Raw genomic sequence first — 17,595 nt, 5'->3', positions numbered from 1 at the left:
AACACATATCTGATCAACATAGCAAAGCATGCTGAGCCCCCAGAAATGAAGGTATACAAATGTAACTTGTGATACATACTTTGGCAAGGACTATTATGAGTTGGAGCTCACAGCCCTTCTCAAGTTTACCAGAAATTTAAGAAGCCCCCAAAGTGTAGAATGAATTTGGGATAGTATATAACCTATGTCCCTATATTCAGTCCTTGCCATTGGGCTTTAAAACATTTAAGCATTCTTTGTATTTCATATATCATATCGGCAACGGTCACTTTCACAGATGGATAATCAATCCTCAAGCATCCCTAGTAAGTAGAAAAGCAGCCACTCAGTCTCAACAGCATCTGGCAGCAGGGTACAACAATGTCCTGGAATAAAGCCTTTGAAATACATCTTCATGGGGCAAAGAGGGAATGGAGGGCTAGTGTTTCTCTCTGCTGCATGTTCCATGGGACAGGAAAGACTATGTCAGTGATGGCAAAGTTGAAATAGCTCAAAGAGTGGAGAAAGTCTAAATTTGGAGTGTAGAATCTAACTCATGACAGCCAATAAGTAGAAAGGTCACAGCTCAGTGGTAGAACTAGGGCATTTAATGGCCTCTATGAACCAGTCTAATCTTTAAGATCAGCTTCAGAGGTCCTGGTCTGGCTACCCCCTACCCTACAATTAAAAAATGTATTGTTTTTTAATCCTTTCTTAGCAGTGTGATTTTGGCTATATTTGACTGCTCTAGAGACTCTGGAAAAACAACTTAAAATGTTTGATATAAATAAACAAAGGTAGAAAGGAAGCAGGGCAAAGAGAGGCTGAGTTACAAGGCCTTTCAGGAAGTCTGTGTCATAGCCAGGAAATGAGCCTGATCCTAGCCAGCATCTTAATTCTTACTGTTTCCTTCCTTTGTGTTTACTTAGGAAGAAGCTGCCTTATACTGAGTCAGACCATTGGTCCATCTAGCTCAGTGATGTCTACACTGACTGGCAGCGGCTCTTCAAGGTTTCAGGCAGGGAGTCTCTCCCACTCCTATCTGGAGATGCAGGGATTGAACCTGGGCCCTTCTGAATGCAAGGCAGATGTTCTCTAAGTAGTTTTGGTAATTTGCTACCCTGGGCTCCTGCTGGGAGGAAAGGCGGGATATAAATCAAATCATCATCATCATCATCATCATCATCATATATTCCTGGGCACAGGAGCACATCAACACTATAAAACATCAACTGCTCCCTATAAGTCTGGTCATAGGTGAGAAAACTATGGATCTTTTGATCTCTGTTCTATAGCCAAGGAAAGAGTGAAATCCAGTTCACTTATCCTACATGCCTATGGCTGCTCTAATATTATTTGATAATAATCCAAATATTACCATCAGCTATGTAAGCAACACAGATAACAATTGTAACAATTTTCAGAGAGGTAGTAGTGTGGGTCTGCTGTGACACCTCTGACCTCACTGCTTACTATTCTCCCCCCAGCCCCTTTCATTGTGTGTGATATCTCTCTCTCTGCAACTGATGATTACACTTCATGCATCTGATGAAGCGGACTCTAGCTCACAAAATCCTATACCATTATATAATTTGTTAGTCTTTAAGGGGCTACAAGACTCTTTGTTAAATAAGGCCTGGCTAGCTCCTACCAGTCTCACCAATCAGACAAGGCCCTGAAAAATACTAAGAGGGTACATACGGTTTGAGCTGAGCTTGTCTGCTCCCTCTAGTGCATTGAATGCTCCATGAATGTTCTGGACCTGGAGAGGGAAAGAGCCAAGAATTTACTTTTGCATTATATTTGTTCTTTCATACTTCTAAAGATAACCTAGCTTAAAATAGTGATGGCCTCAACACTGCAGAGTAGAAGGAGAAATTGCACTACATTTTGTGCAATTTAGTTTTGATGTAATCACTCATCCCCACTGGGAAATTGATTTTTCACATGTACACAGTCCTTGAACATGAAAAAATACTACACTGCAGTCTCTCGGCACAAGTACAAGGAAGGATTATACAAAGAGATGACTGCAACTCTTTCTTGACTGGATCCCATTCACAGACATATCAGAACAGCTTAATGACAGGTAGCATTTTTGAACAGAGCTAATTTCAGCTCTGTGGACCAAGAGAGTCCATCTTCCCCTAGAAAGATGGAATATATGCATGATCTTATCTGAAGTATGTTGCACCCATCATAGATAGTGTAGAAATAATGCTTCAAGGCCAGTATTAGATTCAGGCCTAAAGCCTTCAAGTACTGAGAACAGAAAATCAGAAAGGGATCTTTTGATACAACTTTAAGGTAGCTTTTTTCCTCTAACACTTATTGTTATTCATTAAACGTATATCTTGCCCTTCTTCCCAAAAGGAGCCTAGGGTGGCCAACACATCTGTGATAAAACAATACAATTAAAAATAAAATATGCTCTTAAAGCATTCAAATAATCAATTTAACTCTTTTCTGGGTCTCAGAAAAGCCAGCTAATGAGCTTTTGTCCAACACTGACAAATCACGATTTAATACACTATACTAGTGGAAGAGGCAGTCATGCTTTATGGAGAAGAAAGCTTCCGGCTACACCACCAGCAATCATCCAAATGAGAGGGGAGGGACCATAGCTCAGTAGCACAGCAGGCGCCAGGATCAATCCTGGGCAGCTCCAGTTAAAAGGAACACATGGCAGTTCATGGGAAAGACCCTTGCCTGGGACCCTGGCAAACCACTTTCAGTCAGAATAGAAAGATAAGAGTAGGCTAGATGGATGAACAGTCTGACTTGGTGTAAAGCAGCTTCATTGCATTCACTAATGACAAAAACTGCAGCAGGGAATTAGCTAAGGCCTCTTGATTGTTTTTTCATGTCACACTATTCTACATAGGTGAAAAGAGCACAGCAATTGGCACTGCGAACAGCAGGTGTGGGAGGGTGGTCATGCACAGAAACTCCAGCTTGGTTCACATTCAGAATGTATACATACAGGCAGCAGTGTTTCCTGAAACCAGTTTGGAAGGGAAAAGGGATGAGTTCAGGTAAATATCTGTTACAGAGGTGTGTCTGGGTGTTACATAATGGAATCACTCCCAAGGTACTTTAAGGAATCTGGACACAAAATCCCACTGGATCTTTTATAAGCTTCTGAGGTTCTGTGGTTATTTTTATGGGCTGTTTTAGCATTTTTAGTTTACTGATGTTGCTTTTAATGGTGGTACTATATATCATCGTTATATGGCAAGCTACCTTGGCTGCCCACAGTAGTGGTTAGAGTGCAGGAGTAGGACCTGGGAGACCAGGGTTCAAATGCCCACTCAGTCATGAAGCTCACTGGGTGACCTTGAGCTAGTCACTGCCTCTCAGCCTAACCTACCTCACAGGGTTGTTGTAGAAATTAAATGAGGAGGAAGACAACAATGCATGCCATCTTGAGCTCCTTGGAGAAAAGGTGGGATATAAATGCAATAAATATATAAATAAGAATTTTAGTTGAAGTTTTATTGGAATAAGAGAACAGGGTCCTAGGTTTAAGATGAGAAGTCATACAAAAACATTCCCGCTATGATCCTTCATCATGTTCTTAGAGTGCAGTTACATTAATGTTTTAGTTATCATCTTGTGAAACTCATGGATGACAAAATAATATTGTTCACCTTCTTCCAATACCTGTGTCTTTAGCATACTCAACGCATCAATTAACTTTTGCTAGTCTCAGGAACAACACGTGCCTAACAAGGACCTTACAATGCCAACCCCAAAGCTGCACATTACAGAGGTCACTGATTCAAAACCAGGCCAAACACATGGCTGGGGAAGGGTGCACCTTTAAAGAGTCACTTTGTGAAAGAACCACAAATCCATGGTTAATGGTTTACATGTAGAGGTTCAATAACTGACATATCCAGTGAAAAGGATCTCACGTGGGAAGACCGGAGATGATCAAGATCCTGAAGAACTGCTGCCAACAGAGGTAAGCAGCACTGGTCTTAATGGATCGTTGGCCTGCCTGTGTTTTGAGGCAGCTCCTTTTAGTCTTATTACACCAGCGTCTGTTTGAATATTCAAGTCTTGGGGGATTTCACAGAACATCTGCACTTAAGATCCACAGTTCATGCAACCCATTACACTTCAGCTGTGGCCATATAGGGATGTCCCAGGAGGTGTATAAAAATCACAGGTTGGCATTAAAATATGCCAACAATCAGCACATAGCTTGCCCAAGAACCAGATCTGGTGGTGATTTTTAGAGCAGTGGGTAAGTCCCCCCCTTCTTGAAACATGACATTATTTCCACTAGTACAGAAGGATTCAAATCCCTTGCTCCATTACTAACAAAGAAGGACAGATGGGATGCTCTCACTATTGCTTCCAGATAACTTACAAGAGACAAAGAAAGTTGCCCATGCTTTTCCTCGATCCCTTTTCTCTTGGAAGAGAGAGTGTACCTTGTTCACTTCCTTTCTGTGGAGGACAGGAGACTTGGGCAGACACAAACTGAAGAAACAGATCTACGGAACAAGCCCTTGCACAGCAGTGTCCACACGAGAAAATATTTGTGAAACTGGGGCCCTCTAGGTCCTAGTCCAATACTCTAACCATTATATTTATACATTTACAGATGCTCATTTTAAAAATATAGCATCAAATTACCCATTAGTGCCTACTAAATGAGAGTTTCTAGCAACTCACTGTGTGTGTGTTTAAACAGGATTGGAAGAGCATTATTGAACAAGCAGAGATCTAGGTTTCTGTTCACTATTGAGGAGGTGTGACTTCTGTATTTCAAGAGAGCAAGCATAGGACTAAAGCTCTTTTAGGTGCTAAGTATTACTAAAACTGCAATGTATAAGTGTCCACTGATTCTTTGCAAAGGAGGAGGATAAAGAACCAAAAGAGGCAGAGGCCACACAACTTTCTCCCATCAGAGAAGCAACTGTGACAGCAGCTGAAATCCCTTCTGAACCAAAATAAGACACTTTACAGTTTAGTTAGGTGCTGCTTGTAAAACTGCAATGCTTAAGTGTCCACAGTATGTTTGCAAGGGAGGAGGATGTGGAGAAAACCAGAACTTGGCCATGCTCCAGTGACCTCGCCAGCCATACCCCCATGACATCCTAGCAGCCCTACCAGGTCTAGTGGGCATCAGCTGCCACTGCCTGAAAGTAAACCTATAGACACATGATTCATTCATATCGAGAGGACTAATGACAGCAGCCACTCTCTTGAATATTCCTCACTGATCTCTAGTTGGCTGAATCCTCCCATCTTGTCTGTAAGGTAAAACACAAGTTACCCTCACCTCACCCTTCAGTCTCAAGGCCCCAGGAGCTACAGTCCCCATCAATACTTAGCCATGGTGCTTTGATCCTATTCCTTATAGGTATTAAGGCCAGACAAATGAGCTAATATTTTAGTGCTTCTCCTGGAAGCTAAGGGCAAAAAATTGGGCTGCTAGTGTTGGAAAGGTTCTTGAGGTGTGCGTGTGGAGTAAGTATAATAAAATGCCTGTGTTGAAGATCCAGACTGCAAAGGGATCATGGCATTAAAAGGACGGGTGGATGGGTGATGAGTAGGAGGCGGTGATGGAAAATACTACTGCAACCTTATGAAGTAAAATCTTTGAAAAATAAGTTACAAGAGGTGGAGTGCGGTGAGCCATCCCCATTGTGAAACAGAGTTATGTAACAGCACTCCAGAGGACGCTAGCCACAGGGCAAGCATATGCCATTCCTCAACCCATGGTGATTAGAGAGAGAGAGAAAAGGTAACAAATGAAACCTCCCTTTCCTGTCTCTGTTCTCCCTAAGAGAGCAAGGATTGAGGGGGATTACAGCAACCTTCCTCAAACTTGGGTCCCCAGATGTTGCCAGACTACAAGCCTCATCCCCCCCCGACCATTGGCCATATGTCTGGGGATGATGGGGGTTCTAGTCCAACATCTAGGGATCCAAGGTTGGGGAAAGAGGACTAGAAAGTGATGGGGTAAAACTCACAACAGTGAATCCCTACTGTCTGAACCTTCACTACTGAAAACATTTAGATTTGGCAAAGTGCAAAGAAAAAGGCAATGGACTCGCCATGCTGACTCCTATTTTGGCTGAAATACTCTTCAGCATAGTCCAAGGAAGTAGATATTTTCTCTGAAAGACCATATTCTCAAGGATACTACTCCCACATGTGGCACCAAGACCTCTCCCTCCACACACAAACACTAACATCCACTCTGCAGTTAGGCAGGCTCAGAGGGCCTCTACAGGGTTGATAGGACAAAGCAGTGATACTCTTGAGTACAGTAGAGCCCCGCTTCCCAGCGCTCCGCTTCCCGGCATTCCGCTAATGCGGCGGCTTTCCTCCCCTCTTTTAAAGCCGCTTTTGCCGCTTTTGTGGCATTTTTGTGCAACGCGCCCCATTAAAGTCAATGGGGTTCCACTTTGCAGTGATTTCCGCTTTACGGAGGGGGTCCAGAACGGAACCCACCGTATAAGCGGGGCCCTACTGTAACAGCATATTAGGTTACAACTGCTTCAAGAGGGGTATATTTCACTGAACATGTGACGCAGACAGGATCTTGCCCTAGGAAAGGGCTGCCTCCATGCATTGGGAATGCCTCACTCATTGCCTACAACAGCCATCCCTAACCTGGTGCCCTCCAGATATTTTGTACTCCAATTCCTGTTAGCCCCAGCCAGAACAGCTGTGTTGGCTGGGGCTGATGGGAATTTTGGTGCAAAGCATCTGGGGGACACCAAGTTGGAGAAGGCTGACCTATAGCAACTATCCTTTCTCAGGAAATGTTAAGCCTCTGTTCATCCCCAAAGCATCCCAATCGATCAGAACAGTACTGTGAATGTCACCGATTCCCATGATACAGAAATAAATGCAGATCACAAAACTGTACCAAGCTGTTTCTACAACCTGCACATACAATACAGCCCACTCAAAATACTAAAGCATATTTGTGGCCAGCCACCTACAGAACGCAAAGAAGGTTAATTAAGGCAGTGAGACTCCACTGGCAAATGTGAATGAGCAGAGAATCCATTGCATTAACTGAATACAAGTACTTTCAGAATGTAAGGACTTACTACTTACTACCTCTTCTTTACCATCTTCACTGGCTCCCTATTAGCTCCAGACATCAGTTTAAGATTCTGGTTCTAACGTTTAAGGCTCTTCACGGACTGGCGCCGGTATATTTGACAAACCGTCTCGTTGAATTCAAAACCTATCGCCCTATGAGATCAATTTCTGAAAGCACTCTTATTATTCCCTCAACTTTCATGATCCACCAAATGAACATCAGGAGGAAGGCCTTCTCAGTCATAGCCCCTACTCTTTGGAATAATTTACCATCTGAGATACGACGTTCCTCGTCTCTCATTGAATTCCATCGGCGGATTAAAACATACCTGTTTCAACTAGCTTTTAATGTTTGAAGTGAGATTGTTGTCGAACTTTTAGTATTAATTTACTTATTTGTTTTTAGGTATTCTATTATGCTGTTTTTGTATTATCTCTGTTTTTTTAATGTTCACCGCTCTGAATTCTGAGTTTTGGAACTAGAGCGGTATATAAATTTTTGAAATAAATAAATAAATAAATACTACTTCTACTACTTCTTCTGCTACTACTACTAAATGAATTTATGTTCCACCTTTCCTCCCAAAGAAGCCCAAGGCTACACCCTAAGTCCTTTACACTAGCAAATTCTTTGAGATGGTGCAATATATCTTCTTGGCCCAGAATGCAGTCCCCTAGTTGAAATAACTTTTTTGTCCCCCTAACTGAAGTACTTGTTTAGTTTTCATCTCCATCAATTTTTGTATCTTTTGAATTGAAAACTGACATCACACAATTGCATAATAAGGTACTTCAGGCAGCTGTATCTGACAAAAAGAAATAAAAAAGGGTATGCATAAACATGCTCATTCTAAATTGGCTGCATTGTGCAATTTCACAAAACCTGCAAAAATCTATGTGAAATGTGTATTACCTTTTAACATGGTAGTGGATTTCCATCTTATAATATGCATGCCTTTGTAAGCATCAATCATATGTATTGCATTATGTATGGAAAAAGTAGCCCTTTTCCAAATACATTTACTTCTTATAGTACAATACTTAAATAATATATCAGACTGAAAATGTAACCTCTTCACCCTCTACAAACTTTCATGCCACATACAACTGTTCAACAAAATACATCAAAGTTTAATATTTAGCAAGTGTGGCTTCTCATCTCTGCTCTTGATAGCTGCATTAACCAAGACTCACCTGTAACTTGTCACCAAAGGAGAGTTTGTGGATGATGTGTGTCATGTCAGGATTTTGAGGCTGTGCAGTGGCACTATGTGTTGATACATGAAAGTTACCTGGAACCTAAAAACAGACAAGAGTTCACCATTTGTTACGCTTTTACGTTCTCAATACTGACTAAGTTGAATGATGGGGAATACATGGCTACAGCTGATGACTTGCATTTGGCCTCCCACATGTAGTGCTAACCAATGATGTTTGAAAACCTTATAATGCCTTCAAAAAGAGGGGTAAGCTATAGGCCAGATTCAATAATACTCATAATCTACTTTCCATTTAGAAGATTGCTATAACTGATCACTCACTTGTCAACAGACCTGGAATACTCTTGAATCCTTCCCCAAATCAAATTAGATATTTGTCACAGTCTTCTTAGATACCACTTCAGGGTGCATTGCTGTGCAAAAATCCCACATGGTGGCTTCAACTGTGCATCAGTCACTGCACTACAGGAGTGATATTGATTAAATATTATCTGCCATCACATAGGCCTAGACACTGGCCTGAGTTCTTGGTTTAGCACTATTGTGTTACGCTATTCAAGTGAAGTAGACTTTACATGTATTTTTTTTTGGGGGGGGGAATAATAATGACAATCTGTCACCAACTTTTACAGCAGCCCCTTTATAAATTATTCCTTATAATTAAAACAGTTCTTGAATACACAGATTTCAAGTAAGAACTCCAATTACCATGACAATGTTGAGCAGTTAGGTTCTGATGTTATTTGTGATTACATCACTCTGGACTCAGCAAGCATTCAGGACCCTGTTACAAATGGAACTACATCACAAAGCATTTACAATAAGCAAGCAAGTGGGGGGGGACAGTGTGTGTAGTGGTGGGGTGTTTTGATAGTATGACTCCTCATAAATCAGGGAAACTCCCAGCGGAAGCACTGTCCTATAAAACGTGGAGGAGCAAAAACTACATTAGAGGTGGTCATGGTGAATACCCACTGACTCTGATTCCATATAGCTAGTTGCACTTCTATTGATTAGATTATATTATATTATTTTACAATTATATTATAAACTGCTCTGAGTTCTTTTAGTAGAAGAGTGGGACAGAAATATTTCTTGCTGCTGCTAATCCCAATAATTTACAGGATCATAAGAGCAAGCAGTACTTCACAGGGACCCTTCCTCTTTAACCATATCAGGTCAAAGAGCATAAGTGTTCCTCATTTCTGTCCCCCTCACCAGCACAGCTACTCCTGATCCCAGACATTTTCTGCACGACTCTTTCTATAGTTCAGCAATGTGTTAGAATCCTTACTTACAAGTGACTACCTGATAAGGAGGGCTCCAGCCTGTCACTTAATGCAACCTTTCATCGAAAGCAGACCCTTGCAACCATTATGCTTCTGGTCTAGACAATTTCACTCCAAAAGGAAAAAAATGGCTAGCCAAATGTATATATTTATGTGTGCCTTTGTGCCTGTCCCTCTCTTTTTGGAATGAAATAGACTAGAAGTTACTTGTCAGATCTGTTGCAAGAAAGGATTCCAGTCAAACTGTGCAACATCTTCCTTCCTGAGCAAACACTATTTAGAAGAACACCAAACAGCTCAGCACTTGAAAGAGTACGGTGGGATGCCTGCCTGTGACCATATACTCATAAACGCTCCACTGTGCTGTTCACTTCAGACAGCTTATAAGAGTCCATGTACAGTATCTCCCAATGCCTGTTCATTCACTGGGAATGACAGCTCACTTTGAGGGGGAACCATCCACAGAGTAGCTTACATCATTTTTTAAAAAATCTAAATCCAACCCATTAATCAACATTAACAACAAAGCCAGTGCCAGCAACAAAATAATAAAATTACACACACACCCCAATAAGTAGCAACTCTTTACCACAGGGGTGATTACCTTGGAGCTGAGGACCTCATTGACCTATGGTCACCTCTCAAGGGGCTGCATATCAAAGTAGGCATGACCAAAGCGTAAAAGTGGGTGTGGCCTTTCCCCCCCATTTTTTTCATTTTTTAAAAAAATGGACAAATTTGGGGGGTCTTGGGGATTGCAAAAAACTTGGGATCACAGTAGTGTGCCTATAAGAACTCTCAGTACATAGGTTTTTTTAAAAAAATAGTGACAAATTGGGGCGGCAGGGGCCACAAAAAATTCTTTTCTTGGGGTACCATATGCAACCTACAGGTTAGCTACCCCTGCTCTACAATTGGACATTCAAAGCTCTAGAGAAGAAAAAGGTCTTTAAGGCCTGTTTAAAACACACAAGGGATAGGGCCTGTCTGATTCTGGGACCCTTACTGAGCAGGCCCCATTGCAAGCACCCACCAGCCTGATTTCTTGCACCAGCACACCAGAACCAGGCCCACCAATATCAACCTGAGAGGACAATATGGGGGTAGGCACTCCTTTAAGAATGGTTGTCCCAACCCATTCAGGACTTTAAAAGGTAATAACCAGCACTTTGAACTGAACCCAAAATCACACTGGCAGCCAATGCAACTGATATAAAAATCAGTCAAATATGTTCTGAACACGTGACTGCATTTTGTATCAATTGAATTTTGTACCTACAACGTGGGGGAAGCAAGCAAGTACTTCTTCAATGCAAGATAATGGCTCATAATCAGAAGGATAAAGAACATACCGGATTGTATTGTGATAAACTAAAGTAGCTGAAATCCAGAGCTTTGGCTTTTCCTAACAAAATGCCACACACACTCATACACCCAAAATGGTGAGGATAAGAGATAAGCAATATTAAGGTCACCTTTTTTGCAGAAGTGCAGAGAAAGCCTTATACAGCAAATATGTAACGCCACAGGTTATAGCTCTTTGTGTACTTTTTACGTCTTAAGAATAAATATTAAACTGCACCTTCTATGCACACACGCATACTTTAGGGCCACAGCAGCTGACTCAAAAGGGTGCTGAAAAGGAAAAAGTCATCAAACGCTATGGAAACAGCACAATAAAGATATCTACATATATTTTTATACTGCTGCATAAGCAAGGGTGGGATCTGCTTGTTATTTTTAGGTGTGCTCTAACATGAATTAGGAGGAGGAGGAAGCAGCAGCAGAATTTTGTAGCCTGTGGTATAGAAATGAGGTGTGAATTAGGGTTACATCCTTATTATGCTAAGAGCCACACATACCTTCTTCCCCACCAGGTGAAGTCATAGGCTGTCTTACATGGCCAGATTACCCAATGACAGACACACCCACCTCACAAAACGGCCTTCCCAAGGCCTAGTTTTTCATTGCTGCTGGAAGAGAAACTTAGGCTCTGCTGAGTTGTGAGAAGTGAAGACACTCCTCTTGGACACCAAGGCGGGTCTCTCCCCCACCCCACCCCTCTCTGTTTCAAGCGGGCCTTTCCTGATGGCTGAGCAGCTCTTGGAACAGAAGGGAGTTTTGTGCAGAGTTAGACTGTAGCCCTTTGCACTACAGTGACTCACAAGCTGGAGGTGCAATGCTTTGGGAGGAGCAAAGAAAAACACACAGACACACTGTGCTCCTCAACAGACCACAAAGAACTCTGAAGTGCTTTTGGCTTTCATGTTTACCCACACTCCACCCCAAGGGAATGACACGTCAGTGTAGCATTACTTCCTCTTTGATTACGGTTTTTGCCCCTGCAAATATGGACCTCTGTTTGCTGCATTCTGTTCCTACTAGGGCTGCTGGGTTTAGACACATAAATGGCTAGACTAACTGATCAAAAATAGACTCCTGATTAAATCAGGTAATACATTTTCTAATTTTTTTTAAAAAAAATTAAATACAAAAGTACTTCTAAAAGCTACATGCAAAGGTTGGCATCTTAGAAAATACATTTTTCCTTCTCACACAAAAGAGGGAATGCCTTCACAGTGGTGCCTGCTGTGAGTGGCCACTGTGAGAAAGGGCTCTGCTTAAGATCTTATGACACATGCATACACTTTACTAAACCAGTCTTTGCCAATGTGGTGCCCTCCAGACTACAACTATGCTGGCTGGGGCTGAATGAAAAGGAGTTATAATACAGAATGTATGGAGGGCACCACATTGGCAAAGGCTGATCTAAGGAAACAAACTAGGGATACCACATCTCCAGCTTTCAGCCAGAGACTCCAGCATCTAGGGACCCTCTCCAGTCAAATCACCTCCAAATACCTGGATCTCCTGCTTTCTAGACTCCCACCCAGCCACGCATGCGTGTTTCACGCATACGCTGAAGGGGAGCCATCCTCGCTCTCTGCTTACTGGGAAGGGGGTCTGGGTAGCTGCTGGCTCCCCTCCCCTCCTTCCTGTCCGCCCGCCCACTCACTCACTAGCTGCCACTGCTGCATCCCTCCCTCCCTGGCCCGACCTCACCCTGCCCCCTCCTCCTGCTCAGCACCCAGCACAAACTTTAGCCAGGGACTCCCTCGCCCAAGAAGCAGTACGCAGCTGCGGTGGCAGGTGGAGGACTGCCTGGGCAGTGCATGGGCAAGCGGGCAGCTATGCCACGTGGGGCTCACCCTGGGCGGTGGCAGGGCTGGAGGGTAGCAGTGGGCTGTGCAGCCAGGGGGATGGTGGCAGCCGGGCGGCTGACAGGATACAGCCAGGGCTGGGGGTGGGCAGGTGGCATGCTCCCTCCATTTAAGGGCCCCTCTGCCCACAAGCTGCTCTGCATGTGCAGCCTCTTGCTCTGCCTCACCTACGTCTGCTACAGCCTCATGGGGGGTCCCGGTGCTGGGAATCTGACACAGCCATGATACAGGGTATTTTGACAAAAGCCTGAACTTTGCCTTTGAAGCAAGAGGAACTTCTAGCTGGATTTTGTTGCTGTTTTTTCTTTTTTAAAATTAGATGATTAAGAATCAGTGGCTATTTTGACAAAAACAGAGTCATGTAGGCAACTGTATTTATAAAGACAACATTTAAGCTTGCTTCCCTTTTTCAAGAACTGGAATAATATGACCAAAGTTACCTAGAAATTATGATTTAGTCAAGAGGTCTACAACCAACATTCAACACTTCAAGAGTTTTTGAAATTTTAAGTAAACTACTTATACATGGGGAAACTATAGTTAATTTTGTTCTATGAAAATGAAATCAAAGAAAGAAAGAGAGAGAGAGAGAGAGAGAGAGAGAGAGAGAGAGAGAGAGAGAGAGAGAACGAACGAATGAACGAATGAACGAATGAACGAACAGACATCTCGGGGAAGAGAAGACTTCCTCTGAGAACATAGCATTCTTTGGACCTGAAGCACCATGCACAAAGGAACAAGATGGCAAAGGTTAAAGACATCCGCTTGCTCTTTATAAAAGCATTACGATTTACTTGATGTTTCTCCACACTGACAAAATTACCCCAGAAGCACTTTCCAAGCATAAAATTAATATTTTCTTACTGGCACATCTGTTTAGAAGCAGCCACACTGGCAATTCTAAATCTGCAAAGACAGCACGGTAAAGTCCATACAGCACAATATAACTTTATATGAAATAAAATTTTAGGCTCAAATTGCTTTGCTGTCACAGGCCTATATTAGTTCCAGTGAAATGTCAAGTGCATTTTAATAGATAGCACTTTTAGTTTACACATAACATTATACTGAACATTTACCTTTATCCTCACTCCCTTTCAGCCATAGAAGCAACAACAGTGGTTCCATGCGCTCCGCTCAACCCTCTTAAATCCACTGATAATGCACCTTGTTGTTTGTTTCTTGCCCGATAGTGAATTCACATACTGGGCAGCGTGGCTGCAATTGTTGTTCCCAAGGTGCTGCCTATGAAGGTAGCCCAAATCATGTGTGCATTCTCTCTGTCAATTATATTCACTAGAATTGGGTTGGCTGATAAAGTGAGTTTATAGCAGCCCACAGGGGAGACAGAAAAGGGTACAGAATCATCTTACTCATTTCTCAGCCCTCTTTCTGAAGTGAAGGGTTAAATGTGTAAAGAAATTTGGATGTTAAAAGGTAGGGGCAGGGCATTCCAGGCAGGGGGTTGCCAACTCTACTTGGATATGGATATCTTTGCAGAGGATCCCTAGTCAAGTTTTACCAACAACACAATCCAAACCATATCTACTGAGAAGTAAGTCCTATCGAGTTCTATGGGGCTTAGTCCTTTAGTAAGTGTGTTTAGAATTGCAGCCTTCAGGGGCATCCATCTTTACTCCTGAGTGCTCCCATCTAACATCTCCACAACACTAGGCTCCTTTCTTCCTACAATGGCCTTCTGGTGACTGGCCTGGCCTGAAGGCATTTAAACCCTTCTTGCCAGAAACAAGTAGGCTAAATTAAATGTTCCCTACCCAGGCTCCATCTTTTAGCTAAGATTTCTATCTTAATTTCCAATCAGAAAAATGTTTTTGTATGAACTGTATATGCCAAGAAACTGTGGTTGATGCTTAATGTATCATGCTTAATGACATCACTCGGGCCCGCCCCATGAAATCACTTGGACCCACCCTGTGACATCACTTGCACCTGCCCTGTGACATCACTTGGACCCGCCCCATGACATCACTCGGGTCCGCCCCCAAAATCTCAGGGTTTGGGATGCTTCTGACCTGGCAACCCTAAAACAAACATGTTTTTCACTTCAAGATAATGGTTTATTCATATACAAATTCATGCAGATTTAAAACTGATCAGTAAAAAACCCCTATGTTAGTCAATTAAATTTCTTTAATTGTGTAATAGCCCTACTTCTAACAGTTTGTTTTTATTGCTCTTTGAACTGCATTTTGCAACTTACATACACAAAGATTAGCACAAGAATAATTATATTTACTAACAAGTAGGCATACCAGCCTGTCATTTCAAAACAGCAGAATGGGGCATTTTCTTGCTAGTATATGCTCTAGTTTTCCATTTCGAGATCAGGCTAATGTGTCTATTTACAATTAGATTTACTTGCAGATAGGCATGCTAATTAGCTGCCAGAAATAACAATCTGGAGGACCTACTTACACATACAATACCCCTTATCATGGCTGTTTTGTCATTACAAGGAATAGAAATTCTAATTTCTTGGAACAAAGCCTCAATACAGAGCCCTAATCAAGGATAATTATCCAGGTAGAGTGCAGATTTACTCAGCTGATTCCGGAATATCCTTCAAAGTATTCTAGTGGAAAAAACAGTTGAATCATCCACAAGCTTTAGGCCTGTCTTCCCCAAGCTGGTGCCATCCAGATGTTTTGGACTGCAACTCACCTCACCCCTACAAACTGTCTATGGCTGATGGGAGTTGTAGCCCAAAACGTCTGGAGTGTACTAGCCTGGGGAAGACAGATTTACACCATGAAGTGCTGGCCTCAGACACCAAGCCTCTCTTCCTCTATTTAAATCGGATCTTTTTCCTCCTCATTTTTGTCGTCACATTTTGAGAACCTGACTATGTAAACCTCCCAACTTCCACAATAATGAAACACCTAATGATAGAGGATAGTTCTATAAGGATATTCATCTATACAGACTTCACAATAGATTCTTGTCAAAGATTGCCAATATTTCCCCAGCATGGGATTATTATTTCAACTTGCCTTGTTGATGCTAAAATGGCCCTCGAATCTGCATCCATCCCCATTATTCAGAGGAATTTTCATTGACTTGTCAATGTGTCCAACTTCATGTCTTCCCATTTCATCTTGAATATCCAGTCCAATCACTATGTGTTTAGGAATCAGGGACAAAGAGTGTGTGTTAAAAATAACCTATATTGTTTTTGTTTTGTTTACTTAGGATAAAATAAAGTGACTTAATTAAAACAACAGTTAAGCTAATCAGAAACAATAATCATCGGCAAGGTTCTCTATCTTCTACTGTTATCAGATGATTTGTTGACCCCCTAATCTGGACTCATTAAGTATTCTAATGAATTCTGTTGTTAAGCATTTAATGATTAGTTCCTAGGAGATAGGGATCAATCCCTCTCCCCCTCTATCATTTATAGCAAGTTACAATGATGACCCTCTCCAGAATCTTAAAGCAGTGGCACTGGGTCTTTTGAACATATCCAGTGTTCCTTAGAGAAAGCAAAACAGAACACAATTACACTCTCGAGCTAGGAGAAAGTTGTGGAGGAGGAGATGATGGAGGGAGGAGGCTATGGTTATGGCAGTGGCTACTGAGCAAGTCAGCTGGTAGGACATATAGTGGGACGCACATCATCTTCATCATAGAAGGGTCAATTAAAGCCTCCCTGCCTTCAACCATCATGATCATTATTATTGTTGTTGTTGATGATAACAATAACAGCAGCAGCAGCAGGAAAAATAATATCCTGCCCTTCCTCACAGAACGAGCCCAGGGCGGCAAACAAAAACAATAAAAGCACTTTAACCCTCCTAAAAACAAAAGACTTTAAAACAGATTAAAACAAAACATCTTAAAAACATCTTCAAAAAACAACTTTAAAAACATCTAAAAAGCAATTCCAGCACAGCCACAGACTGGGATAAGATCTCAACTTAAAAGGCTTGTTGAAAGAGGAAGGTCTTCAGTAGGCGGTGAAAAGATAATAGAGATGGTGCCTGCCTAATATTTAAGGCACAAAAACATTCAGGTACAAATGGTCCCTATTTAGGTTGCTTACCTAGGAACACCTCACAAATCCTCTGAGCCCTTCCACTAAGTCAAAATGTTTATATGTGGAGAAATTGAGGCATCTCCACTTCACTGAGACCCACGTGTAGGGGCCATTACTTAGCAGTAGAATATTTGCTTGACATGCAGAAGGTCCCACGTTCAATCTCTGAAATCTCCAGTTAAAGCCGTGGTGACATTTACCCATAACCAACCCTCTGGGGCTGCATGCCAGTATTGTGTGTGGCCACCTCCCTCCTTACACACACGCCCCACGGAGAACACACACAACCTCCCCCCAGCTGATCTGTGCAGATCAGCTGAAGAGGTTATTATTGCCTCCCCACTCAATTAACTGATATGACTGGGACGGGGAGAGGGCACTGGGCTGGGTGGAAAGGTTTAAACCTCTCTGCCTACCCCACCATCATGTCTACATTGTTATTTTCTTCTTTTTGCTGCTCCTACTAACATTAGTGGAGGCCACATTAGGTCTCCAGGCTAGGCATAAGCCATCCTTGAGCTTAAAGATAGGAAAGCAAGGCTAGGGGGGGGGAAAACCTTGTGTCTGAGATCTCAAAGAACTCCTGTCAATCCGAGTAATCTGTGCTGCACTAGAAAGACAAATGTAGCTTGACCCTTTGGGAATTCCAAATGAGTTCAGGATTGCAAAAGGTCTGCCTGATAACCTGCACAGATACACCTCAGGACAGTGAAAGGCAAGAAAACAGAAGCTCATCCCCACTTCACACGAGG

At 42.3% G+C, this 17,595-nt stretch overlaps 1 protein-coding gene across 3 annotated transcripts in view; it reads right to left on the bottom strand.

Moving 5' to 3' along the window:
- The window catches only part of ERGIC1 (endoplasmic reticulum-golgi intermediate compartment 1), a 119,077-nt gene that overhangs the window by 17,056 nt on the left and 84,426 nt on the right, over nucleotides 1-17,595 (bottom strand). For all 3 annotated transcript variants that reach the window (XM_061616901.1, XM_061616903.1, XM_061616902.1), the window contains 3 exons: nucleotides 15,798-15,922; nucleotides 8,251-8,355; nucleotides 1,681-1,741 (listed from right to left, as the gene is read on the bottom strand). In XM_061616901.1, the coding sequence (XP_061472885.1) occupies nucleotides 1,681-1,741; nucleotides 8,251-8,355; nucleotides 15,798-15,922 (291 nt within the window). The remainder of the gene's footprint in view (nucleotides 1-1,680; nucleotides 1,742-8,250; nucleotides 8,356-15,797; nucleotides 15,923-17,595) is intronic.

Source organism: Rhineura floridana, chromosome 3 (genome assembly GCF_030035675.1).
Source record: "Rhineura floridana isolate rRhiFlo1 chromosome 3, rRhiFlo1.hap2, whole genome shotgun sequence".
Taxonomy (NCBI): Eukaryota; Metazoa; Chordata; class Lepidosauria; order Squamata; family Rhineuridae; genus Rhineura; species Rhineura floridana.
Note: the sequence above shows the minus strand (reverse complement) of the source record. Positions and strands in the feature narration are given on the sequence as shown.